The sequence below is a fragment of the Salmo trutta genome, chromosome 30, assembly GCF_901001165.1.
Source record: "Salmo trutta chromosome 30, fSalTru1.1, whole genome shotgun sequence".
Lineage (NCBI taxonomy): Eukaryota > Metazoa > Chordata > Actinopteri > Salmoniformes > Salmonidae > Salmo > Salmo trutta.
In genome coordinates, this window is record NC_042986.1 from 24529341 (window position 1) to 24551736 (window position 22396).

General features: G+C 42.3%; 1 protein-coding gene across 1 annotated transcript in view; it reads left to right on the forward strand.

The window, feature by feature from the left end:
• The first annotated feature begins 224 nt into the window (after positions 1–224).
• The window catches only part of LOC115168885 (piezo-type mechanosensitive ion channel component 2-like), a 32917-nt gene continuing 10745 nt past the window's right edge, over positions 225–22396 (forward strand). The window contains exons 1-36 of the mRNA XM_029724410.1: positions 225–288; positions 1537–1632; positions 4332–4433; positions 4654–4699; positions 4792–4945; positions 5215–5428; positions 5671–5884; positions 6174–6345; positions 6603–6695; positions 6793–6837; positions 6995–7136; positions 7600–7802; positions 8371–8883; positions 9014–9163; positions 11628–11776; positions 12161–12328; positions 13331–13372; positions 13694–13812; positions 14142–14305; positions 14480–14656; positions 14835–14987; positions 15244–15444; positions 15588–15792; positions 15968–16069; positions 18949–19114; positions 19305–19548; positions 19847–19943; positions 20088–20247; positions 20379–20468; positions 20575–20657; positions 20976–21041; positions 21277–21389; positions 21472–21592; positions 21699–21761; positions 21866–22032; positions 22140–22339. Of these exons, the coding sequence (XP_029580270.1) occupies positions 225–288; positions 1537–1632; positions 4332–4433; positions 4654–4699; positions 4792–4945; positions 5215–5428; positions 5671–5884; positions 6174–6345; positions 6603–6695; positions 6793–6837; positions 6995–7136; positions 7600–7802; positions 8371–8883; positions 9014–9163; positions 11628–11776; positions 12161–12328; positions 13331–13372; positions 13694–13812; positions 14142–14305; positions 14480–14656; positions 14835–14987; positions 15244–15444; positions 15588–15792; positions 15968–16069; positions 18949–19114; positions 19305–19548; positions 19847–19943; positions 20088–20247; positions 20379–20468; positions 20575–20657; positions 20976–21041; positions 21277–21389; positions 21472–21592; positions 21699–21761; positions 21866–22032; positions 22140–22339 (5258 nt within the window). The remainder of the gene's footprint in view (positions 289–1536; positions 1633–4331; positions 4434–4653; positions 4700–4791; positions 4946–5214; positions 5429–5670; positions 5885–6173; positions 6346–6602; positions 6696–6792; positions 6838–6994; positions 7137–7599; positions 7803–8370; positions 8884–9013; positions 9164–11627; positions 11777–12160; positions 12329–13330; positions 13373–13693; positions 13813–14141; positions 14306–14479; positions 14657–14834; positions 14988–15243; positions 15445–15587; positions 15793–15967; positions 16070–18948; positions 19115–19304; positions 19549–19846; positions 19944–20087; positions 20248–20378; positions 20469–20574; positions 20658–20975; positions 21042–21276; positions 21390–21471; positions 21593–21698; positions 21762–21865; positions 22033–22139; positions 22340–22396) is intronic.

The following is a 22396-nucleotide window of genomic DNA, read 5'->3' on the forward strand; positions in this document are numbered from 1 at the left end:
TCCTCTAATTCAGGACCGCTGAGTGGGATCATTCTTCCAGTGTATCACTGTGCCTGGTCTTTCCAGTCCTGTCTGTCTGTGTGCTCAGGTCTGGGATTCTACTGTTCAAGCCAGTGTGTCTGCAGTAGGGAAATGTGTCAGAGGATGGGAGTTACCTGTAGCCACAGGCAGCCCAGGGAGTAGTCTGATCAGAGAGCTGGGTGTCTCTCACACGTTAAGGAGACATGGCGGGGGATATTGTGGTGGGGATACTCTATAATCTAGTACTACCTCTTCTTCTGCTTGCAGGTAAGTTGGGTTTGGAAGAATGTAAGGTAACAATTCAAGTGTCAGGTAATAATACAGCATGATGGTGGACTTGTTAGTTATTGAGGTCATAGCAGTGGTTTTTCCAGTTCTATTGAGAGATTTTGCTTTTATAACGTGCTTAAAGAATATTGTTAGAAACAGAATTTTGGATGCTTTACAGAAAGCACAAATAATGTATGTGAGACATGTTGTCTGGGGGAATGTGCAGATGAATCCATTAATTCTTGATTCCCCTGATGGTAATGCTTTGAGTGGACACAGAAACATTGGAATAATGTAATCATGTAGTCATTGAGTAAATTGTGCCGTAAAACTGTAATGGGAAATAAAATGTTTTAGTTGTTGAATAGTGTGTTTATTGTATTGTTCTGTTCTCAACAGTACAATATTGAGCATGTGAGTTCAGAGTTGTGTGTAATTGTGCACTAAAATCAGATAACTTTGAACTTTTCAGATTGTGGAATTTTCACTTTGCCCTCAAATGACATAATTTCCGAGTATTCCAAAGGAACATGTTGACAACTGGCCATGCCTCTCTTAATGTTATATCAAATAGACAAAATCAGCTCTGACCAAAATATTATTGCAGATCATTTTATGATGTATTTAGCTTTTGTATAAGAAAGGAAAAATAAACAAATAGGGAAACTTTTGCCTGTCACTTTTAAGACACATTTTCCACGTTAATTAATTGTATTTTTTTTAAGTGTATTTTCTACCTCACCATCAAGTAAAGCAAATCAAGATTCCAAGTAATTTCAATAAGAAATAAATATAATACTCATTAAATTATACTTTCCTTCATTTGAGTGTTCTGTATTATTAAAAGTTTTAAGTTAAAACTAGGATCCATGATTTTGTTGTCAGTGTGTGACCAGTAAGCAGCATTGTTTTTTAGATAGCTACTTGTTTACTGTGTGATGGGGCTTTGTTCAGTCCAACACGTATGCATTTTGTACTAGTAGGTGCAATGGATAAGAGCATTCTATTACCAATGCCTTTTCTCTTTGATGGATAAAACAGTAGGCTATTTGTTTCTAGCAGTTGTTGATTAATTATTGGTTTCTGTTTCAACTGTGCTTATTTGAATTTTCCGTAAGATGGACTCAACATAATGAACAATCACATAAAATATAGCACCCAATACAAAAATTACAGTATATACCTAGATATTATATTATACATACAAATAAACATCCATGTAAAATCTTTGTTATCTCTCCATAGCGTCATCCTTCCGGTACAATGGTCTGTCTGTGGTGTATTTCCTTTTCCTGCTCACCCTTCCCCTGCTGCCAAACCCCTCTCTCACCTCCATGCAAGGTAAGACCTCAGATGAACACCACTGGGTCTGAAATGGCACCTCAAGTTCTAGACTATAAACAATAAGGCACATTTTATTCCAAGTTACACTGTATTTTATTTATGCTACAGGGTCCTCTATATGTTTTAATGTTTGCTAATAAACACCATGTTTGATCAATGTGGCCTTTGGGAGACAAATCATTTTAATGTTCATGTTTATTGTGCTGCCTGTCTATTATTTCCAGAATAGTGTTATATTACACTCATATAGGGTTCTTCGGTTTGTCCACATTGGGGAAACCTTTTTGGTGCCAGGTAGAACCCTTTGCAAAGGTTCCTACCTAGAACCCTCTATGTAGGTTTCTTCATAGAACCCCCTGTATAAGGTTCTGCCTGGAACCCTCTATGAAAGGTTCTACCAAGAACCATTTTATAATCTAAAGATTCTTACTAGAACCATCTATGAAGGGTTCTACCCGATAACCGTTTTATCTTTGGAGGGTTCTTCCTAGAACCGTCTATGAATGGTTGCACCAGCTTCATTAGCCTTTAAAATAAAATTCTTTATAACAATAATTACATATATCAAAATGCCTTTATTTGAAGGCCTGCTTATACCCTAACACATCAGGCTTGGAAGTCACATTACGCTGGTTTGCAAATAGATGTGTAATTCCTACTGGAATCTAGCCAGAGTTAGGATATTCAACAAGTGGATTTTTTTATCACCTGCAACCTGCATTCAGAATGACTGCCAGGGTAGGTGGGGTTGAATATTGAGACTACCTCAATCATCTAAACTGGAACTACATTCCCAGTAACGGGCATAATAAGTTGTGTGTAATAATTACTAACAGATTGGATTAGTTTAAAAAAAGCTTATTTATCTTTGTGTAGCATAAAATGTGTCAACCAATGCAAAACACAGATATTAAAACAAACAATTCTGAAAATAACCCACAATAGAGCATGCTGGGAAATATGGCTCCATGTAGAACCCTTCTTGCCTTCCAAAGAACCCTTCTTCCCTTTCAAAAAATCCTTCTTCCCTTTCAAATCATCATAGGATGTCAAAGGTTCTAGGTAGGACCCTTTGCCTTAGAAATAACCCTTGTCTTCCAAAAAGGGTTCTTCAGATAAAAACAGTTCTAAGTAGAACCCTATCCCTCCACAAAGAACCGTTTTGGAACCTTTTTTTCTAAGAGTGTTGCAGTGTGTGTGTGTGTGTGTGTGTGTGTGTGTGTGTGTGTGTGTGTGTGTGTGTGTGTGTATGTTGTGTGTGCAAGTTTGTGTGATTCGTCAACTCATATTGACCAACATACAAACATGTGTGTGCATTCTATTGTATGTTTATCAATAAAGTTGATGAATTAAAAGATTGGCCATGTACTTTGTAAATGGATGTAGCCAGTATGGCCTGATCTATTATGTATAACCTAGTAATTACATACTGTAGTGGAATGAAATGTTGTGGTGTCAGCGTTTGCGAGATGGTGGCATGCTGGACTGTTAGCCTTTTTCTCTTTAAAAGCTTTGTTGATAATTTTTCAATCTTTGTCTCGCTAATATGACACCACCCCTGGGTTGAGTGGTCAGGGGTGGGGTGCAGAGATTAAACACATCATACTGAAGCAGAATTGACCGGCCTTCACTTAGTAGAGCAGAAATGAAACAAAGCTTTTAGTAAAAACCCGGGCATCGGAAGCCCATTTGCTGGCTCAGCTAATGCTGCACCATTCCACCAGGCCTCGTTTTCACTCTTCTCTCTTAATTATAGGGGTCAGCCTCTGTTAATATGCCACTGATGTCTTACTGCTCTGTTCTGTTCGGTTATTGCCTACAAAGGTAATTGTTGGCTTTTGTTGGAGTTGAATATTTTAACATTTCAAGAACACCCCCTTAATATAAAAAGAACATTATAAATCTTTGTCTTCATAGATACGGTATCTATTCGATGTACACACACAATTAAACTGAAACCAAATGTCTTTGTTAAGTACAACTGTTATCTTTTTTTGATTGAATTTGTTCTGCTGTTCAGGGGAATCCAGATCCATGAAGCCTACTTTATTAAACTATCAATCACAGAAACTGCTCTTAAGACACAGAATGACTCCGTGGTTAAAATAGTGCTGTTAGGCATCCTATGGGAAGGCAGAATGTGACCATCCTCGTTTAGTAAGCACAGCTCACTATGTATCTGTAAGTACAGAGACCGATAGTATCTGCATTCCCACAGTAGACTCTACCACTACCCTCGGGCATTACGATGGGGGAAAATGGAGTAAAAAAAGGCTATTTAAAGTAACAACCTAATTACATGCAGTTTAATTTTGTAATTAAAAAAATACAAAATTTAACCGGGCAAGTCAGTTAAGAATAAATTCTTATTTTCAATGTCGGCCTAGGAACAGTGGGTTAACTGCCTCGTTCAGGAGCAGAATGACAGATTTTTACCTTGTCAGCTCGGGGATTCAATCTTGCAACCTTTTGGTTATTAGTCCAACGCTCTAACCACTAGGCTACCTGCTGTCCCAGTGACCCCCCTACGGATGATAACAGAATACCGACTGGCTGATCTGAATACCTTGTATGTGTCTTGGAGGGGTAGGGAATAGGAAGAAAGACATTATTTCTCACAAAAATTGAAAGTAAAGTTTCCATTCTATTCTATTCTCCCCCCAGTAATCTGTGTCTCTGGTCTTCTATTTCTGAAGGAAAAACAGGGACGTTCCTGCTGCTCATCTGTTCTACCAGCGTGACGTTTCTGGCTCTCCAGTGTTTCATGCAGATCACTTTTGCCTACGTGCCTCAGTATGGTAAGATAACACCAGCCTCTATCAGCTCACTGAGCTACTAACAACAAATACTCAGAGATGCTGCTGGACAGCAACCAAAAGAAAGACATGTTTGTTTTAGCCTTTTAATGCACAGAGAGTATAATGAACTTACTCATTCAAGAAAACATTTATGAGGGTGGATGTTGCTTTGGAATTTTGCTGATAAGACGAGACTTGATTTCTATCTGTTGTTCAACAGAGAACGAATATTGGGAGAATATTCTCTACCATCTGGGCATTGTACGGTAGGGCAACATTTTCTTTACTTTTTAAAAACTAACTGGTGTTATTTCTAATGTGGGTGTTGTTAATCACTTGATGTGTGTTGTGTCCCTAGGTTCAGTTTGGTGGATGCAGGGAATATTGTGCGTCTCTTAGCCCCTGATCTGGGGCTATTCCTGTCAGGGCTCTTCATACTGCGCCTGGTCAGGAAGCTGCTGCGCCCCAAGCCCCAACTTAAACAGAACTGTATCGCACCCTCTGACCCTGAGGTATGCACATGGCCAATTTCATCTGCCTCTTTTGTTCAATTCACACTACACAGAAGTTTAACCATTATTGTTTTAAATGAGAGCGTTAGAAATGTAGATCATACATGCCAATATGTTGTAAAGAATTTGAAGGTGAGGCGCATCACCTTGTCATGCAGTATTTCAGCACTTCTTCTCTAGTGGTTTGAACATGGAACTCCTTTAGATTGAATCTGTTACAAAGTAAAATGGTGTTATGTCTGTCCAACTAGTGCTCTTTTGACAAGCAGGATGTGGAGATGTCCGACTCAGAGTCTGAGGTTGGCAGTGAAGTCACAGACGGCTCGTCTTATGACAGCTCAGATGAAAGCATAGCGGTGCCCGCAGCCCTTCCTCAGTTTGTCCAGAAGTTCATTGCATTTTCCCTTGGACTGCGCCTCTTGCTGTCCGCCATCATGAACACAGCAGGGAAAGTAGTTGTCACCATACTACTAGGGCTGGCAGGTACATCTCAAAAGGATTTCCTTTCCTTGCTGTGGATTGTAATCTAATTCATTGCATTCAAAGAAGTTCCTTTGGACTCTTATGTACTATTCTTGCGAGCCAGACTCAAAGTCTTGCATTGGCTCAGCCTTCTCCGCTGTATAGCCCAGCCAAATGAAGACAACTCATTTACTATCTGCTCCTCCACACTACTATAATCTTCTCCTTTCTCCCCTTGACTGGTGCTTATCCCCATGTACCAGGCATTGCTCTGCCCTCCCTGACCTCAGTGGTGTATTTCGGGACGTTCCTGGGCCTGGTGTGGTGGTGGGTTTTTCTCCACTCCTTCAGCTTGCTGCTCTTCGGTACCCTCTGTGTGATGATGGCTATATTCAGCGCCGGTCACCTGTTGAGCCTCTACCTGTACCAGCTGCCCCTGGCCCAACAGATCATACCCCCACAGGACGTCTACGCCAGGTGAGGCCATGGGACCAGGATGTAGCATCACAGGATACTGGCTGGACACTGACTGTACAGATACACACAGTCCTTTTTACCATATTGGTTTGCTGGCTGAAACCCAGCCACTGAAAAACGTATTGTATTTATTCATATTGTCGAAATAGAAAATAATTACACACTCTACTACACTGGACACAGACATACACAAATCCCTGTTAAATTTCATAAACTGATACATGCCATCTATCCACTGTGAATATTGTTTGTTAACCGATCTGGTGTATCTCTCTCTGATTTTGTTCAGGCTGTTTGGTATAACAGCGGTCATCCAAACCAATGAGACTGAGCCATACAGTCTGGGTCTGCAGCCAGACATCAGCTGGCCTGTCTTCACCAACCCCATGGTGCTGCTGCTCCTTTATTACACACTGGTGGCTCTGCTGCACAAGTGGGTCAACATCACTGAGGAAGAGGAGGTACTTTAACTAAGACTGAGGCACCAATGCAACTAAGAGGCCTAAGTTATTGATTGCGTCCGAAATGGCACCCTATTCCCTATATAGTGCACAACTATATGACTAGGACTCTATATAGTAAATAGGGTGCCATTTCATATGCAGCCAATGACTTGTTGATGAAAGAAAAATGGGGTTTAAGCTGCTGGCTTATGCTTTATTGGAGGTGTTCATTGTGTGTCAGCCATTTCATGGTGCTGTCTGTGTATTTCTGCCAGGATACTCTGGAGAAGTCTGAGAGTCCAGTAGAAGCCCTTGAGGATCCCCCCAGCTTCTCCAAGATCTTATTCATCTCAGGAGACAGACTGGAGGTGTTAAAACCTTCTACATTTCCCAATCCTCTTGAAGTGTTACCAACATGATTTTCTACAGATTTCTTGAACAGTTGTCTTTCTTTGTCTATTACAGCTACTGACCAGTACGGATGATGAAGCGTACATGCCAGATGAGGAGGTACATGAACTATATTCTGCTCTCCCAATGTGCCCCAAAGTGTTGTTGTTATAACTACTTTAAAGAGACTTTAAATGTCTGGTTAGACACTGTAAATTTGATGTGCATCACTTTTCTTCAAAGACAAAATTCATAGTAACCAGTTTTTCCTCTGCAGCCAATGGTTTTACTGATGAGCAGATCATGGCATGATCTGAGAGAACAGGAGATGGGGTCAATGATGGGAGGGCCAGCGGCAGGATATACAAACTGCTACCCTCCACCACAATATGAAGGAATAGACTTGGCACCCTCACAAGGTAGATGACGTATGGGAAGTATTATTGGTCACATTTTATTTGGATAGTCCGGAATGCTCATCTGTAGATGCATAACTATCTGTTGACAAGCAACTGCTTGCTAATGTTACGGTTAGGGTTACGGTTAGGTTTAGAATAAGGGTAAGGGTTAAGGTTAGGGCTAGTTTTAGGGTAAGGGTTAAGTTTAGGGTTAGATTAAAGGTTAAGGTTAGGGTTAGAGCTAGGGTTAGGATTAGTAAATAGTTGAAATGTTACTGTAGAGAATCTACAGATGGACTATCCAAATAAAGTGTTACCGTATTATTTATATCCACCTGAATATTTTGATCTTACCCAGTCATGAATAAATGGTAGTAAACTGATAGTGAATAAATATCCCTCACTAGTGTAGAAACTGACACGGCACAGTTTTAAAATATGGCAATTATATGGAATAGAAACTCTTCTAAACTCCTTCCTCCAGCTGTTTCTCCTCTCTCAGAGTCAGAGGAGTTGAAAGAGATGAGTGAGGAAGAGAAGGAGAGGAGTGAGGAAGAGAAGGAGAGGAGTGAGGTGTCGATGAGTGATACAGAGACTGTTCCCACCCCTCCTGGCCCCAGTGGACTGGTTGTGTTCGGCTTGTTCATCATGAAGCACAGCTACGTCAGCGCACTCATCATCATGATGGTAAACCACTTTAGTCACTGAACAATTCACTTTCTGAAAACAATTCCTTTAAAAGTCAAACTGAATAGAGATCAATTACCTTCAATTACCTTCATAAACATGGTTATATAACTATACTAGGAAAAAAGTCCTGCCTAAAAGGGTTCTTCAGATGCCCCCATAGCAAAACCCTTTGAAGAACCCTTTTTGGATCCAGGTAGAATTGTTTCGGGTTCCATATAGAACCCATTCCTCAAAGGGTTCTACATGGCACCCAAAAGGGTTCTCCTGTGGGGACAGCTGAAGAACCCTTTTGGATCCCATTTGTGTATTTAAGATGTGTAGAGTGTCAGCGCAGGTAGCCGAGTGGTTAGAGCATTGGGCCAGTAACCGAAAGGTTGCTGGATGGAATCCTTGAGCTGACAAGGTAAAAATCTGTCGTTTTGCCCCTGAGCAAGGCGGTTAACCCACTGTTCCCCGGGCGTTGAAGATGTGGGTGTCTATTAAGGCAGCCCCCTCACCTCTCTGATTCATTCTGTTGGATAACTGACTAGGTATCCCTGTCTGCTGTGTTCCTTCAACCCCTCAGGTGTGGAGCATCACCTATAACAGCTGGCTGACGTTTGCCCTGCTGGTGTGGTCATGTCTGATCTGGATAATGCGTGACCGTCGGCGCTATGCCATGATGAGTGCTCCCTTCCTGGCAGTGTACGGCACCGTGCTGCTACTGCTTGCCTTCCTGAGCAGTCTGAGGCTGCGGCGGGACGAGCTTTACCCTGACCTAGCCCACGCCGTGCTGGTAGACTTTGACATGGCCACTTACCCAGCACCCTGCGTCCACCTGGGAGCCAAGGTGTTCTACGCCTTTAGCTTCTTGCTTCTGTTCCGTCAACAACTGAAGGAGAAACAGGAAGAGCAGGATCTGAAGGAGTCAGAAGAGTCTCTGGATGAAGTCAAAGTGCTACCACGTCTGGACTCTTCTCCTTTTATGCATACTTTATGGATTCAAACTGATAAAGTCACATTCTCTAATAGAGTAACACATGCATTAGAAATGAAAATGATAGTGTACCCAGGTGTCTGTAACATTCTTCACTTAACAGTGCTCTAACCCACAGAGGTGTTTGACCCTTTGAACCAGGTCTACATTGTGTTTGACCCTTTGAACCAGTTCTATGTTGTGTTCCTCCTCTCCCTTAGCGGATGAAGGTGACACCTCCCTCATAATGGAGATGCTGGGTTCAGCGGTCAAGGGAACCCTGGTGAAGTACTGGATCCTGTTCTGCTGCTCCATGTTCTTTGTGGTCAGCTTCTCCGGGAAGGTGATGGTCTACAAGATCCTCTACATCGTGCTGTTCCTCTTCTGTGTCGTCCTCTATCAGGTGGGCCTCATGCTTACTTCTAGATAATGTTAAACCAATGTTGTTGTGTATACTACACAGGAAATACCATATGGATTGTGCTATATAAATAAAGTTTATATTATATAAGATTCTATATACAATGTTATTAAAAAGAGAAGGGAATTTACAAACTGAGTGAAAGATTGTGTCAAATGACAAGGAAAATGTCTGTGAAATTCTTTGATTTAAGAGCCATATAATCTAGTTGACCAAAAAGTTAATTTCAGACCCTCGCTCTGTAAATACGGAACCTTATCACTGACCCCACTCACCCTTACACAGTATGATTGTCTCACACCCTAGTGATGCTACTGATATGGTAATTAACTAACTAACTAATAGTCATCATTAGCTGTTTACGGCACTTAAGAAGCGAAGAGGGTCAACAAAACATTATGACACATTTACTGCCCCTTTGCATCCAATACCTCAACGACAGCTCGAGACTCTCATCAATACAGATCCGGTTATGAATATTGATCCTACTTCGTAAACACAGACACAAAACATTTCTGCTGCTGTTTTCCTGGTTTCCCTCCCCATCTTGTATTTCTGCTGACCTTTTAGCTCTGAGCACTTACAGAAGCTTAATGGCTTAACTACTACCTCACACCACACATACTGTAAGGAAGCCAAGATGATCCTTTTGTTTATCATTGCCAGCAGCATCGTTGTTTCACATACAGTCTGACTGAGGGGAAATATATATTGCGTATATTGCTGCATTAAATTTAATAATTTAGTTATTATTATATAAATAAATTGTGAATGTGTAATTAACATATGAAGACAGGGGACACATTCTTTTCACACCACTTTGATACAGCTACAACTGGAAGTGATTTTCATAGCAGGTTAGGAGAGCATTTTCGCTAACCGCAATCCTTTTCCTAGCCTAACCTAATTCTCCTAACCTGCTAAGTTAATTCTCCCAACCTACTGCGTAAGTTTTCCTAGCCTGCTAAAAAAGTAACTTCCGGTCGTACACTCTTAGAAAAAAATGGGCTAAGTAGAACCATAAGGGGTTCTTCGGTTTGACCCCGTAGGGGAACCTTTTTTTAATGCTGTGTAGAACCCTTTGCAGAAGGTTCTATCTAGAACCCTCTATGTATGGTTCTTCAAAGAACCCCCTGTATATGGTTCTACCTAGAACCCTCAATGAAGGGTTCTGCCTAGAACACATTATAAATCGGTTATCATCGAAAGGTTCTTCCTAGAACTGTCTGTGAAGGGTTCTACCGAGAACCCTTTTATCTTTGGAGGGTTCTTCCTATGAGCGGTTCCAACAGCCTTATTAGCCTTTACAATTGCATTATTTATGATAATACATTACATATATCATAAGGCCTTTATTTGAGGGGCTAATAATACCCTAACATAGTGATGTTGCCATATCAGGCCTGCAAGTCACATTATGCTAGCTTGCAAAGTGATGTGTAATTCCTATTGGAATCCAGAGTTAGGAATTGTTAACTTCTACGGGGGCTAATGTGATTAGCATGTCAACATGTGGTTGTAAGTAACAAAACATTTCCCCAGGGCATAGACATCTGATATGGGCAGAAAGCTTAATTTCTTATTAATCTAACTGCGCTATCCAGTTTACAGTAGCTATTACAGTGAAATAATACCATGCTATTGTTCGAGGAGAGTGCACAATTATGAACTTGAAAATGTATTAATAAACCAATTAGGCACATTTGGGCAGTCTTGATACAACATTTTGAACAGATATGCAATGGTTCATTGGATCAGTGTAAACCTTTGCACATACACTGCTGCCATCTAGTGGCCAAAATTTAAATTGTGCCTGGGCTGGAATACATTATGGCCTTTCTTTTGCATTTCAAAGATGATGGTACAGAAATAAACCTCATGTTTTTTTCTTTGTATTATCTTTTACCAGATCTAGTGTGTTATATTCTCCTACATTAATTTCACATTTCCACAAACTTCAAAGTGTTTCCTTTAACATGGTATATCCTTGCATCAGGTCCTGAGCTACAGGCAGTTAGATTTGTGTATGTCATTTTAGGCGAAAATTGAAAAAAAGAGGTTTGCAACGCCCGCGCACGCGATGCTCCCGGTGTGGTCAGCCTATTAAAGGTTTACTGTCTTCTAAAAAGGGTTCTTCAGATCAAAACAGTTCTTGGTAGAACCCTATCCCCCCGCAAATAACCCTTTATTCTAAGAGTGTAGCTGTATCGAAGTGGTGTGAAAAGAGTGTTTCTCTCGAAGACTGAGATGATAAATGGGTTTGAAAAGTCAACTTGTTTTGTGGACGCCTGTTGTCATGAAATGTGGGTAGTAATTGAGGAAAATCAGAGCGCTTGAATGATCTTTCTAAAATAACATATTTTACTGTTAACATTGCTCCCTGTGATTAGTATTTGTAGAGTGATTTGACCTTGATTATCATGGTATTGATGTTACCGTTCCTCAGATCCGTTATGACGTATGGAGGCGAGTGCTAAAGTACTTCTGGGCAGTGGTGGTGGGCTACTCCATGGTCGTCCTGATAGCCATCTACATGTACCAGTTTAAGACAGTGTCTGGCCTGTTCAGACAGATCATGGGCATGTCTGAGGAAGGGTGAGTGTGTATGGTGGCACTGTGGCCAGCCCTATACATTCACAGTGCTTCTTATGCCTCCATATTGTTGTAGTCACCCCAAGACTTTAAAGTGCTACAGTGTTAATTGATTCATTGGCCAGAAATTCCTCATATCTTGTATTCTGTGTCTGAAAGTCTCCCTGATGATCCATGACTAATAACATACTGTAGACATCCCAGGAGGTTGCTGGCACCTTAATTGGGGAGCACGAGCTCTTGGTAACGGCTGGAGCGGAATCAGTGGAATGGTATAAAATACATCAAACATGTGGTTCCCATGTGTTTGATGTCATTCCATTAGCACCGTTAGCACCACTGGTAGATGTTATATGCTCAGTGCTGTCCCTGTCCTCTGTCCTCTAGTCTGCGTGATCTGGGGTTGGAGCAGTACAACACTGTGGAGCTGTTTGCTCGGATCCTCCTCCCTGCAGCCTTCCTATTGGCCTGCATCCTGCAGCTGCACTATTTCAACCAGGAGTTCCTGGAGCTCACCAACCTGGACAACATACCTGTCCGCCAGGGACAAACCAGGTGGGACAGCTAACCTGATCACAACCCCTGGGATATTTAAGCAATAAGACCCGTGGGGTGTGGTATATGGTCAATATACCATGGCTAAGGGCTGTTCTTACGCACAACGCAACGTGGAGTGCCTGGATACAGCCCTTAGCTGTGGTATATTTGCAATATACCACAAACACCGGAGGTGCCTTATTGCTATTATAAACTGGTTACCAACGTAATTAGAAGAGTAAAAATAAATGTTTTGTCATACAACGTATACGGTCTGATATACCATGGCATTCAGCCAATCAGCATTCAGGGCTCGAACCACCCAGGTTATAATGTGCTTTATATCAGGGAGGAGGGAACTGTTACTAGTCCATCAAAGTGGTCCTTTCATGTCATTTTCATGTCAACTGATATTTTTAGAGGCATTTTCTTCAAGGTCCAATGCAGCTGTTTTCATCTCAATATCAAATAATTTTTTGTGTAACAATTAAGTACCTTTCCAATGAAAATGGTCAACAAGAAACAAAAAAATCTTCTTAGCAAAGAACAATTTCTCAAACAATAATTTTGCTAGGACTGTCTGGGAGTGGTCTGAGTGGGGAGGTGAAAACAGAAAACAAGCTGTTATTGGCAGAGAGGTTTGGAACTCTCTTTCTTATTGGTCTATTAACTCATTTACCGTCTAGTGATGTCTTCCCACCAAAACAGGTTGAAATTTCAGGTGGTCTTCTCAAACAGCTCTTACACTAAATGGGCATTATCATAATTTTCACAATTTCATGGTATTATTCCAACCTCATATTGTGGAAATATATTTAATAATGTTTTGACTGCACTGAGCCTTTAATTAAAAAAAAGATGTACAATGTATCAGTATAATCAAAAAATTGAAAATGGAGTAAATTAATGTAATGATCTGATTGCTCCAATTATGTTTAATTCTTTGGAAAAAACATGCTGTCATTCTCCACTCATCTCTATGTTGTGTCTCATCTATTCTGTCCATCTCTCTTCATCCAGAGAGGAAGAGCTGAGAAAATCAGTCAATGTGATAGCTGACATGTAAGAGCTGCATTTCTGTCTCCGTGAATGGCATGCTTCACACACCGGGGTTTGCCCAGTGTTTCAGAAATCTTAAACACCCTTAGTCGGACAAACTTAAAGTATAAAAAAGGAGTCAAGCTCATGCTTTGATAATGCGTTGCAGTAATATACAGAGAAGGCAACCCCATTTTAATGGTCAAAAATATATTTGGGTGATATCATTTCATTCCATCAGTCCATTACGAATTCTTAAAAATGGTCATGTAATATTTTTCAGATAATTTAAAAGAATGTTTGCACTCTAAGTACAGTGTTTATCTGATTTGTATCTTTCCTCAGAATTAAAGAAAACATTGAAAAGTTACAGAAACGGTACATTTTTCCATACAATATCCTTCCTTTACATGTATTGTATCATTATTATACAGTATGTACTGTATATGGTGTATTACTTATTATATGACTTGCCTACCGTCTCCCTGCTAGGATGGCGAAGGAGCAGAGTAAGCAGATGAGTGGGGAGTCAGGACGTGTGGGGAGTCAGCACACGCTGGACAGTGACGGACTGTCTGCCTCATCAGAGAAGAAATCTGAGGAGGAGCGGGAGGGAACAGGTGTGTGCCACTGAGATTCAGATTCTAATTCACTGTACCAAAAGTAAGCTCATTTTAACAGCACATAGACAATACAAACAAATATGCCACATAAACGAAACAGTCTGCGAAATATCACATCTTTTATCTGACCCTGAGTCTGGTGTCCTTGTTGTGTCCGGTCGGCGCCCCAGAGGAGCGTCTGACACAGTGGGGGTTGATGGTGGACCGGGCCGGCCTGCTGCTGCTCCAGGCTCTGGCTGTCTTCCAGAGGGCTCAAGAGATAAGTTGGAGGCTGCTAGAGCTCCACAGCCTCAAGATTGTCTCTACCGGCATCATCTGGGTGTCCCTGCAAGAGGTCAGAGGTCTTTACGTGACCCTGAAACTCCATGTTGTCATTGTACCTTTACCCCATTTAGAGTACATTTTATGGTGCATCTACTGCATTTCACTACACTGATTTCACCACAAACGCTGTGTAGGGGGTCTGCACTAAACATGTGCTTTCATGCTTTGCGTTCCTTTGCCCAAGGTGTCTCTGATGAACTTCTTGTTTCTGGTACTGTGGGCCTTTGCCCTGCCCTTCCCCCGGGTCCGCCCCATCGCCTCCAGTGTGTCCTCAGTCTGGGCCTGTGTCATGGTGGTGTGTAAGATGCTGTACCAGCTCAAGGTCATCAAACCTCTGGAGTACTCCTCCAACTGTACCACTGTGAGTTTACTTACCGCTAGAATGCAAAACACTGACCAAATACTGAAAATGAATTATTCTGTAGCATCAATATTTACTTGGCAATGGTTGGCTCCCAAGGGAATTATGTCATGTTTGCGTGCATGTGTGTGTGTGTGACTATCTACATTTGCAGTAGTATGCATCTCTGTTTGTGCAGAGCCTGGTGTCAGTTAATGGGACAGGGCTGGAGCTGGAGGGGAACATGGCAGAGCTGCTGAGGAGGTCTGTGCTTTATGTGAAGCCTGTTGACCCAGCCATATGGTGTGGAGAGCTGCGCAAGTGTGAAGACAGGATCCTGCCCTGTCTCAGGGTAAGACAAGCTTTTCACGTAGTGTCTGTGGTTATTTAGTAATATTGTAATAATGTCATTTGTCAGTCATGCCATGCACTGTATGGCCATGAAAACCATTGAAAGAGAGATATTGAGATGTATGCGTTTTAATAACAGATTAATACACAATGGTAAGTATGGTACATAGAAATGAATATCCTATTATTAGTGTGGTAGCTTCATTAATCTGTGGTTCTATCGTCTGAGTGTTCTTTGGTTGTGTTTTTAATGTCAGAACCAGCTGATGGTGCTGGGGCTGCTGGTGTTTGAGGTGACGGTCCATAGACACCAGCTCTACTATCGCCTCCACAATGACCTCAAGGTCCCCACCTTCAGCATCATCTTCCAAGGCATCACACGCCAGCACCTGGACCAAGGCATCCTGCCCTGCATCAAGTACTTCATCAACTACTTCTTCTACAAGTTTGGCCTGGAGGTACAGTAGCTACAACCAATATAGCTCTTTTACTGTAGCTTCTATTTGAGATTTTGTGCTGTTAATCTATATGTTTTCATTTTGAAGGATCATCATGTCACAGTGGTTGCATAGCTCTTTGAGATGGTCTTCCTGTCCCTCAGGTGTGCTTTGTGGTGGCGGTGAATGTGATTGGCCAGCGGATGGATTTCTACGCGCTGCTGCACTCCTGTGCTCTGATGGCTGTTCTGTCACGACGACGCAGGAAGGCCATAGGGGAGGTGTGGCCTAAGTACTGCTGCTTCACTGCAGGACTCATGGTGCTGCAGTACCTGCTCTGTATCGGCATCCCTCCCGCTCTCTGTGTCGGTAAGGAGAGATATCTGGAGATATCTGGAGATTACAATGTACTACAGTAATTGATGTGTATTTACATAGGCCTCATTCTGGAGTTACTACCATTAAAAACATGTGTAGTTACCCTGTGATAGAATAGTAAATAGTTTCTATCACTGCTTTCTTAATTTTCTCCTCTATCTGTCAGATTATCCATGGAGGACCTCCAGTCAGGCCCTGACCTCCAACCTCATCAAGTGGCTTTATCTGCCTGACTTCGCCATGCGTCCTGCCCCTTACTTCATTTTCTGTGAGTCTCTCTGTCTTCATCCCAGCCATTTCCAATTTCAGTAATTTTGGGGAAATCTCCTATTGACATTCTTTCTTGATTTACATGAAAGTATGAATGCATATCTCAGGGATTCAGGCCATTGACTACTATACAGTGCATTTGGAAAGTATTCAGTCCCCTTCCCTTTTTCCACACTTTGTTACTTTACAGCCTCATTTTAAAATGGATTAAATAAAAAAAAATCCTGATCAATCTACACACAATACCCCATAATAACAAAGCGAAAACAGTTAATTTTTATTTCAGCAAATGTATTACAAATAAAAAACAAAAATACCTTATTACATAAGTATTCAGACCCTTGCTATGAGACTCTAAATTGAGCTCAGGTGCATCCTGTTACCACTGATCATCCTTGAGATGTTTCTACAACTTGATTGGAGTCCACTTGTGGTAAATTCAATTGATTGGTCATGATTTGGAAAGGCACACACCTGTCTGTATAAGGTCCCACAGTTGACAGTGCATGTCAGAGAAAAAGCCAAGCCATGAGGTGGAAGGAATTGTCCGTAGAGCTCCAAAACAGAATTGTGTCGAGGCACAGATCTGGGGAAGGGTACCAAATAATGTCTGCAGCATTGAAGGTCCCCAAGAACACAGTGGCCTCCATCATTCTTAAATGAAAGAAGATTGAAACCACCAAGACTCTTCCTAGAGCTGGCCGTCCGGCCAAACTGAGCAATTGGGGGAGAAGGGCCTTGGTCAAGGACCAAGATCCTGATGGAGATGGGAGAACCTTCCAGAAAGACAACCATCTCTGTACCACTTCACCAATCAGGCCTTTATGGTAGGGTGACCAGACGGAAGCCACTCCTCAGTAAAAGGCACATGACAGCCCGCTTGGAGTTTGCCAAAAGGCACCTAAAGGACTCTCAGACCATGAGAAACAAGATTCTCTGGTCTGATGAAACCAAGCTTGAACTCTTTAGCCTGAATGCCAAGCGTCTTAACTGTTCTTAACTGACTTAAATAAAGGTTAAATAAATGATGGTGGCGGCATCATGCTGTGGGGATGTTGTTCAGCAGCAGGGACTGGGAGACTAGTCAGGATCAAGGGAAAGATGAATGGAGCAAAGTACATAGAGATACTTGATGAAAACCTGCTCCAGAGCGCTCAGGACCTCAGACTGGGGCGAAGGTTCACCTTCCAATAGGACAACAACCCTAAGCACACTGCCAAAACAATGCAGGAGTGGCTTCGGGACAAGTCTCGGAATGTCCTTGAGTGGCCCAGCCAGAGCCCGGACTTGAACCAGACTTACCCGAGAGACCTGAGAGACCTGAAAATACCTGTGCAGCAACGCTCCCCATCCAACCCGACAGAGCTTGAGAGGATCTGCAGAGAAGAATGGGAGAAACTCCCCAATAACAGGTGTGCCAATCTTGTAGCATCATACTCAAGAAGACTCAAGGCTGTAATCGCTACAAAAATGTGATTCAACAAAGTACTGAGTAGAGGGTCTGAATACTTATGTAAATGTAATAGTATAGTCTTTAGTTTTTATGAATTTGCTAAAAATTCTACAAACCTGTTTTTGCTTTGTCATTTTGGGGTATTGTGTGTGAGAAAAAAAACATGTGGTGAGAAAAAAACAACAATTTAGTAAATTTTAGAATAAGGCTGTAACGTAACAAAAAAAAGTCAAGTGGTCTGAATACTTTCCGAATGCCCTGTATATAGTGTGTAATGTAAATCCCTTCATACAACATCAATTTGTATCTCCTACATACACTATATATATTAGTGGATTCGGCTATTTCAGCCAGACCCGTTGCTGACAGCCATGCAATCTCCACAGACAAACATTGGCCTTACTGAAGAGCTCTGTGACTTTCAACTTGGCACCGTCATAGGATGCCACTTTTCAACAAGTCAGTTCGTAAAATTTCTGCCCCGGTCAACTGTAAGTGCTGTTATTGTGAAGTGGAAATGATTAAGAGTAACAAGATCACAGAACGGGACCACCGAGTGCATAGTGCATCAAAAAGTTGTCTGTCCTCAGTTGCAACACTCACTACTGAGTTCCAATCTGCCTCTGGAAGCAACGTCAGCACAATAACTGTTCATCGGGAGCTTCATGAAAGGGGTTTCCATGGCCGAGCAGCCGCAGACAAGCCTAAGATCACCATGAGCAATGCCAATCGTCAGCTGGAGTGGTGCAAAGTTCACCGCCATTGGACTCTGGAGCAGTGGAAACGAGTTCTCTTTAATGATGAAGCATGCTTCACCATCTGGCAGTCTGATTGACGAATCTGGGTTTGGCGGATGCCAGGAAAACGCTACCTGTCCCAAAGTTTGGTGGAGGAGGAATAATGGTCTGCAGCTTTTTTTCATAGTTCGGGCTAGGCCCCTTAGATCCAGTGAAGGGAAATCTTAACGCTAGAGCATACAATGACATTGTATACGATTCTGTGCTTCCAACTTTGTGGCTATAGTTTGGGGAAGACCTTTTCCTGTTTCAGCATGACAATGCACAAAGTGAGGTCCATACAGAAATGGTTTGTCAAGATTGGTGTGGAGGAACTTGACTGGCCTGCACAGAACCCTGACCTCAACCCCATCGAACACCTTTGGGATGAATTGGAACTGGCCAGGCCTAATCGCCCAACATCAGTGCCCGATCTCACTAATGCTCGTGGCTGAATGGAAGCAAGTCCTTGTAGCAATGTTCCAACATCTAGTGGAAAGCCTTCCCAGAAGAGTGGAGGCTGTTATAGCAGCAAAGGAGGGACCAACTCCATATGATTTTGGAATGAGATGTTTGACGAGCAGGTTTTCCACATACTTATGGTCATGAAGTGATCAAGGCAGCCATTTTGTTTTTCTGTGTGTCCAGACGACCACCTCCTGCTCCTATGCTCCTCGCTGCAGTGGAAGGTGTTTGAGGAGGAGAACCGTGCCGCGGTGCGCCTTATGGGGGGGGAGAACGTGGAGATCAGCCGCAGCTTGGACCCACGCTCCTTCAACCAGTACATCCCTGTCAACAACTTCCTCCACTGCAGGTCAGAGGACTCTTTTAAGCTAGTGTGGTCGCAGACCTGTAAGTGCTTTAGACAACTCTTTTATAGTTTTCATGAAACAACTTACAGCCTACAACTAGGGTCCAGAGTTTTTTCCAGTCTGGTCACATGGTATAGAAAAATTCCTGCACCTACTCAATTGGTAATATGGATGTGTCTCTCCTTCCCTCAGGTCCTACCTGGACATGGTCAAGGTGTTTGTGTTCAGCTACTTCTTCTGGCTGGTGCTGTGCCTCATCTTCATCACAGGCACCACCCGCATTAACATCTTCTGCCTGGGCTACCTGCTAGCCTGCTTCTACTTCATGCTGTTCGGGGGCAGCCTGCTCATGCAGCCTGTACGATACATCCTCAGGCTCTGGGACTGGCTCATCGGATACACCTGTTTCGTTATCTGCATGAAGAACCTGTTATCTGTATGTTAGCTAGATAATCACTCACTGTCTCAGCTAGCCTATCCTCAAACCTAGCCTATCCTCGTTGCTGAAAGGGATTTTTCATTCATATACTATGTGTACCACATTGTATTATGCTAATAACACAGTCGGTTTTAATCACTCATCAATGCTAACAGCCTGTTCTGTGTTACTGCACTAATCTAGTCTTCATTCTTTGATGCTAATGTAACAGCTTCACTTACTGACTATCACTGTCTCATGTCCCGTCTTATGTCTCCTCTGAGCTATCTGTCTTGCTGTATGTGTGTGTCCACAGCTTGGCTCATGTGCTTATCTGGACAGCCTGTTGAAGAATGGTTGCTGGCTCATTCAGGCATTCAGCATGGTCTGTACAATCAAAGGCTATGATCTCCGTAAGTGTGACTGATAATCACATTAACACACTGTGTGTGTTGTTGTGCATTTATGTAGCCTGTTCTATCTGTGTCTGTGTGTGTTTAGCTACGTGCACACCTGCGTGTGTGCTTACATATGTGTATATGTGTGTGTGTTCCCAGCTGCTCCTGATGATGAGTGTGAGCTGCCGGAGGGGGAGGCGGGTATCGTGTGGGATGCGATCTGCTTCACCGTGCTCCTGGCTCAGAGGAGGGTTTTCCTCAGCTACTACTTCCTGTATGTAGTGTCTGACCTCAAGGCCTCCAAGATCCTGGCCTCCAGGTTAGAGTTATCTAGTTACTGACCTGACCACTTCCTTACCAGTAAAGTTTTGAGATGACGGTTTATTCATCTATTGAATGAAACCAGCTGAATGTATGACCACATAGGTTGTTTTAATTTCATATTTCAAGGGGTGCTGAGCTCTTTGAAGCCAAAGTGAAGAAACTGGTTGCTGCAAGACTGGAGATGGAGAAGAAGTCTGTGGAGACGCTGAAGAAGCAGTAAGACTTATGCCACAGCAGTTTGTTTGTTCTCATCTAGTGTTCAGTCAAAGTGGTTTGCTATTGTTGCATTGTTTTAATTCACTGTGCTGAACCCTTTCTCTAGGATGGAGAAGATCAAATCCAAACAGAAGAGTAAACCTTGCCAAGGAGACGTAGCAGCGCCCCCTACTGATATAGTGCCAAAGGGTGAGCGTCATGGAGCTAGTAGAAGTTGTCCATAACCACTGACGAAGGGTCCGTTCTTAAACGTATACTCTGATATTTGTATTTACCCCTACTAGAATTGGGAGGTAAGATAGTTTGATCATAGCTCTGTGGTTAGGGGCAATGTTTACCTCCAACCTTTAATATTAGATTCAATAGCACTAGACTATTAAAACTGCTCAAATCGCTTTACATTCTAAGGTGGGGGGAGACTCAACTCATTATTCTTCTCGGTCTCACTGAATGAAAGGATACATTTATGATGGAGGGATGGGATGAATGGGTGGATATGTTTTCCAGGTGAAATTGAGAAGGCAGAGAATGATCAGGAGAAATGGTGGAAACCATGGGTCTCACGGCCTGGTGGTAAGTGTTCCATAAACCTAAGTAATAAGATTCAAATTTGTTCAGTTACAAACAGAACTTCAATAGGGGGAAATGGTTCAATCATTTTCATTTAATCTCATTATGAATTGTCATTTTTTAAATTCAAATTCAAGTAATTTTAAGTGATCAAAACAGTTCACATACTGCAATAGTATAAAGTAGAATGAGCAGGAGTTCATGTCTTTGTTGTTTTACACTTCTGTCTTTCCTCCAGTTGAGAACAACTGTGGCTACCATCTATTTGAGAGTGACAGTGAAGAGGAAGAGGAGGAAGTCCAGGAAAAGAAAGAGGAAGAGACACTAACAAAGAAGAAATCTGCTTTTCAGGTGAGGGACATAGAAGACAAACTACAAAGAGTTGTAAAATAGTCTTAGGGTACGTTGTTGAATGTGCCTCCTTTCTCCACAGTTAGCCTATGAGGCATGGGTCACAAGCTCCAAAGCAGCCCTAAATTTGCACAAAAAAGAAGAGTCAAAGATGAAAAAAGAGGAGAAGAGGAGGGCAAAGAGACAGCTGCAGAGACAGCAAGGTAAGAGGGTCTGGTATGTATGGGACAGTTTGCATAATTTTGTCATAGAGACAGAATAACTAATGTGTTATTTTGTGTCATCATGATTTTAATTGTCTGATCCAAGGCATTGAGAGGGTCGAGTCCAGTGAGGATGAGTTGGAAGAGGAAAATGAAGCGGAGGAGAAAGGTCAACATTCCACCTCAACAGACCCTTCATGAATATACAGTAGAATAACTCTAGAAGTCTGTGTACTGCCACTAACCTGATACAATGTTTCTGTCTTCTCACAGAAAATATATTTCAGAGGATTATCGACTCGCTCAAGTTTTTATGGGTGTTTATCCTGTCCCTTCTGGATGACCTCACTGAGGGCCTGAACTCCTTCTGCAAAGATGGCCTGGACATCTCCAAAGTGCTACGTTTTGAAAGGGCTCTTCTAGGCCAGCAACAGAAGAAGGTGAAGTAACATTCATCCACAAGGGATATGTCATTTGACTTGTAAAACTCTGTTTTAAGTTATGTCCTCCCTGCAGTGTTGACAAAAATAAAATGTTCCTTTTACAGGGGAAAGAGGTGTCACAGGAGAGCGTGAAGCGATTCTATAAGAACTGGATGTCCAGACAGAACACCCTGGCCTCCCTGGAAGACCAGGAAGACATAGTTCCCCCTGTCTCCTCCCCTCCACTAGTACCGTCATCAGCGCGAGGTTACTCCAAGCTGAAACACACCCACTCCAAAATATCCTGGGGTAGCAGCTTGTCCAGGTCAGCATTGATGTAACACCTATAGAGTCTTGATTCGTTAATTCATGAAATCCGTTA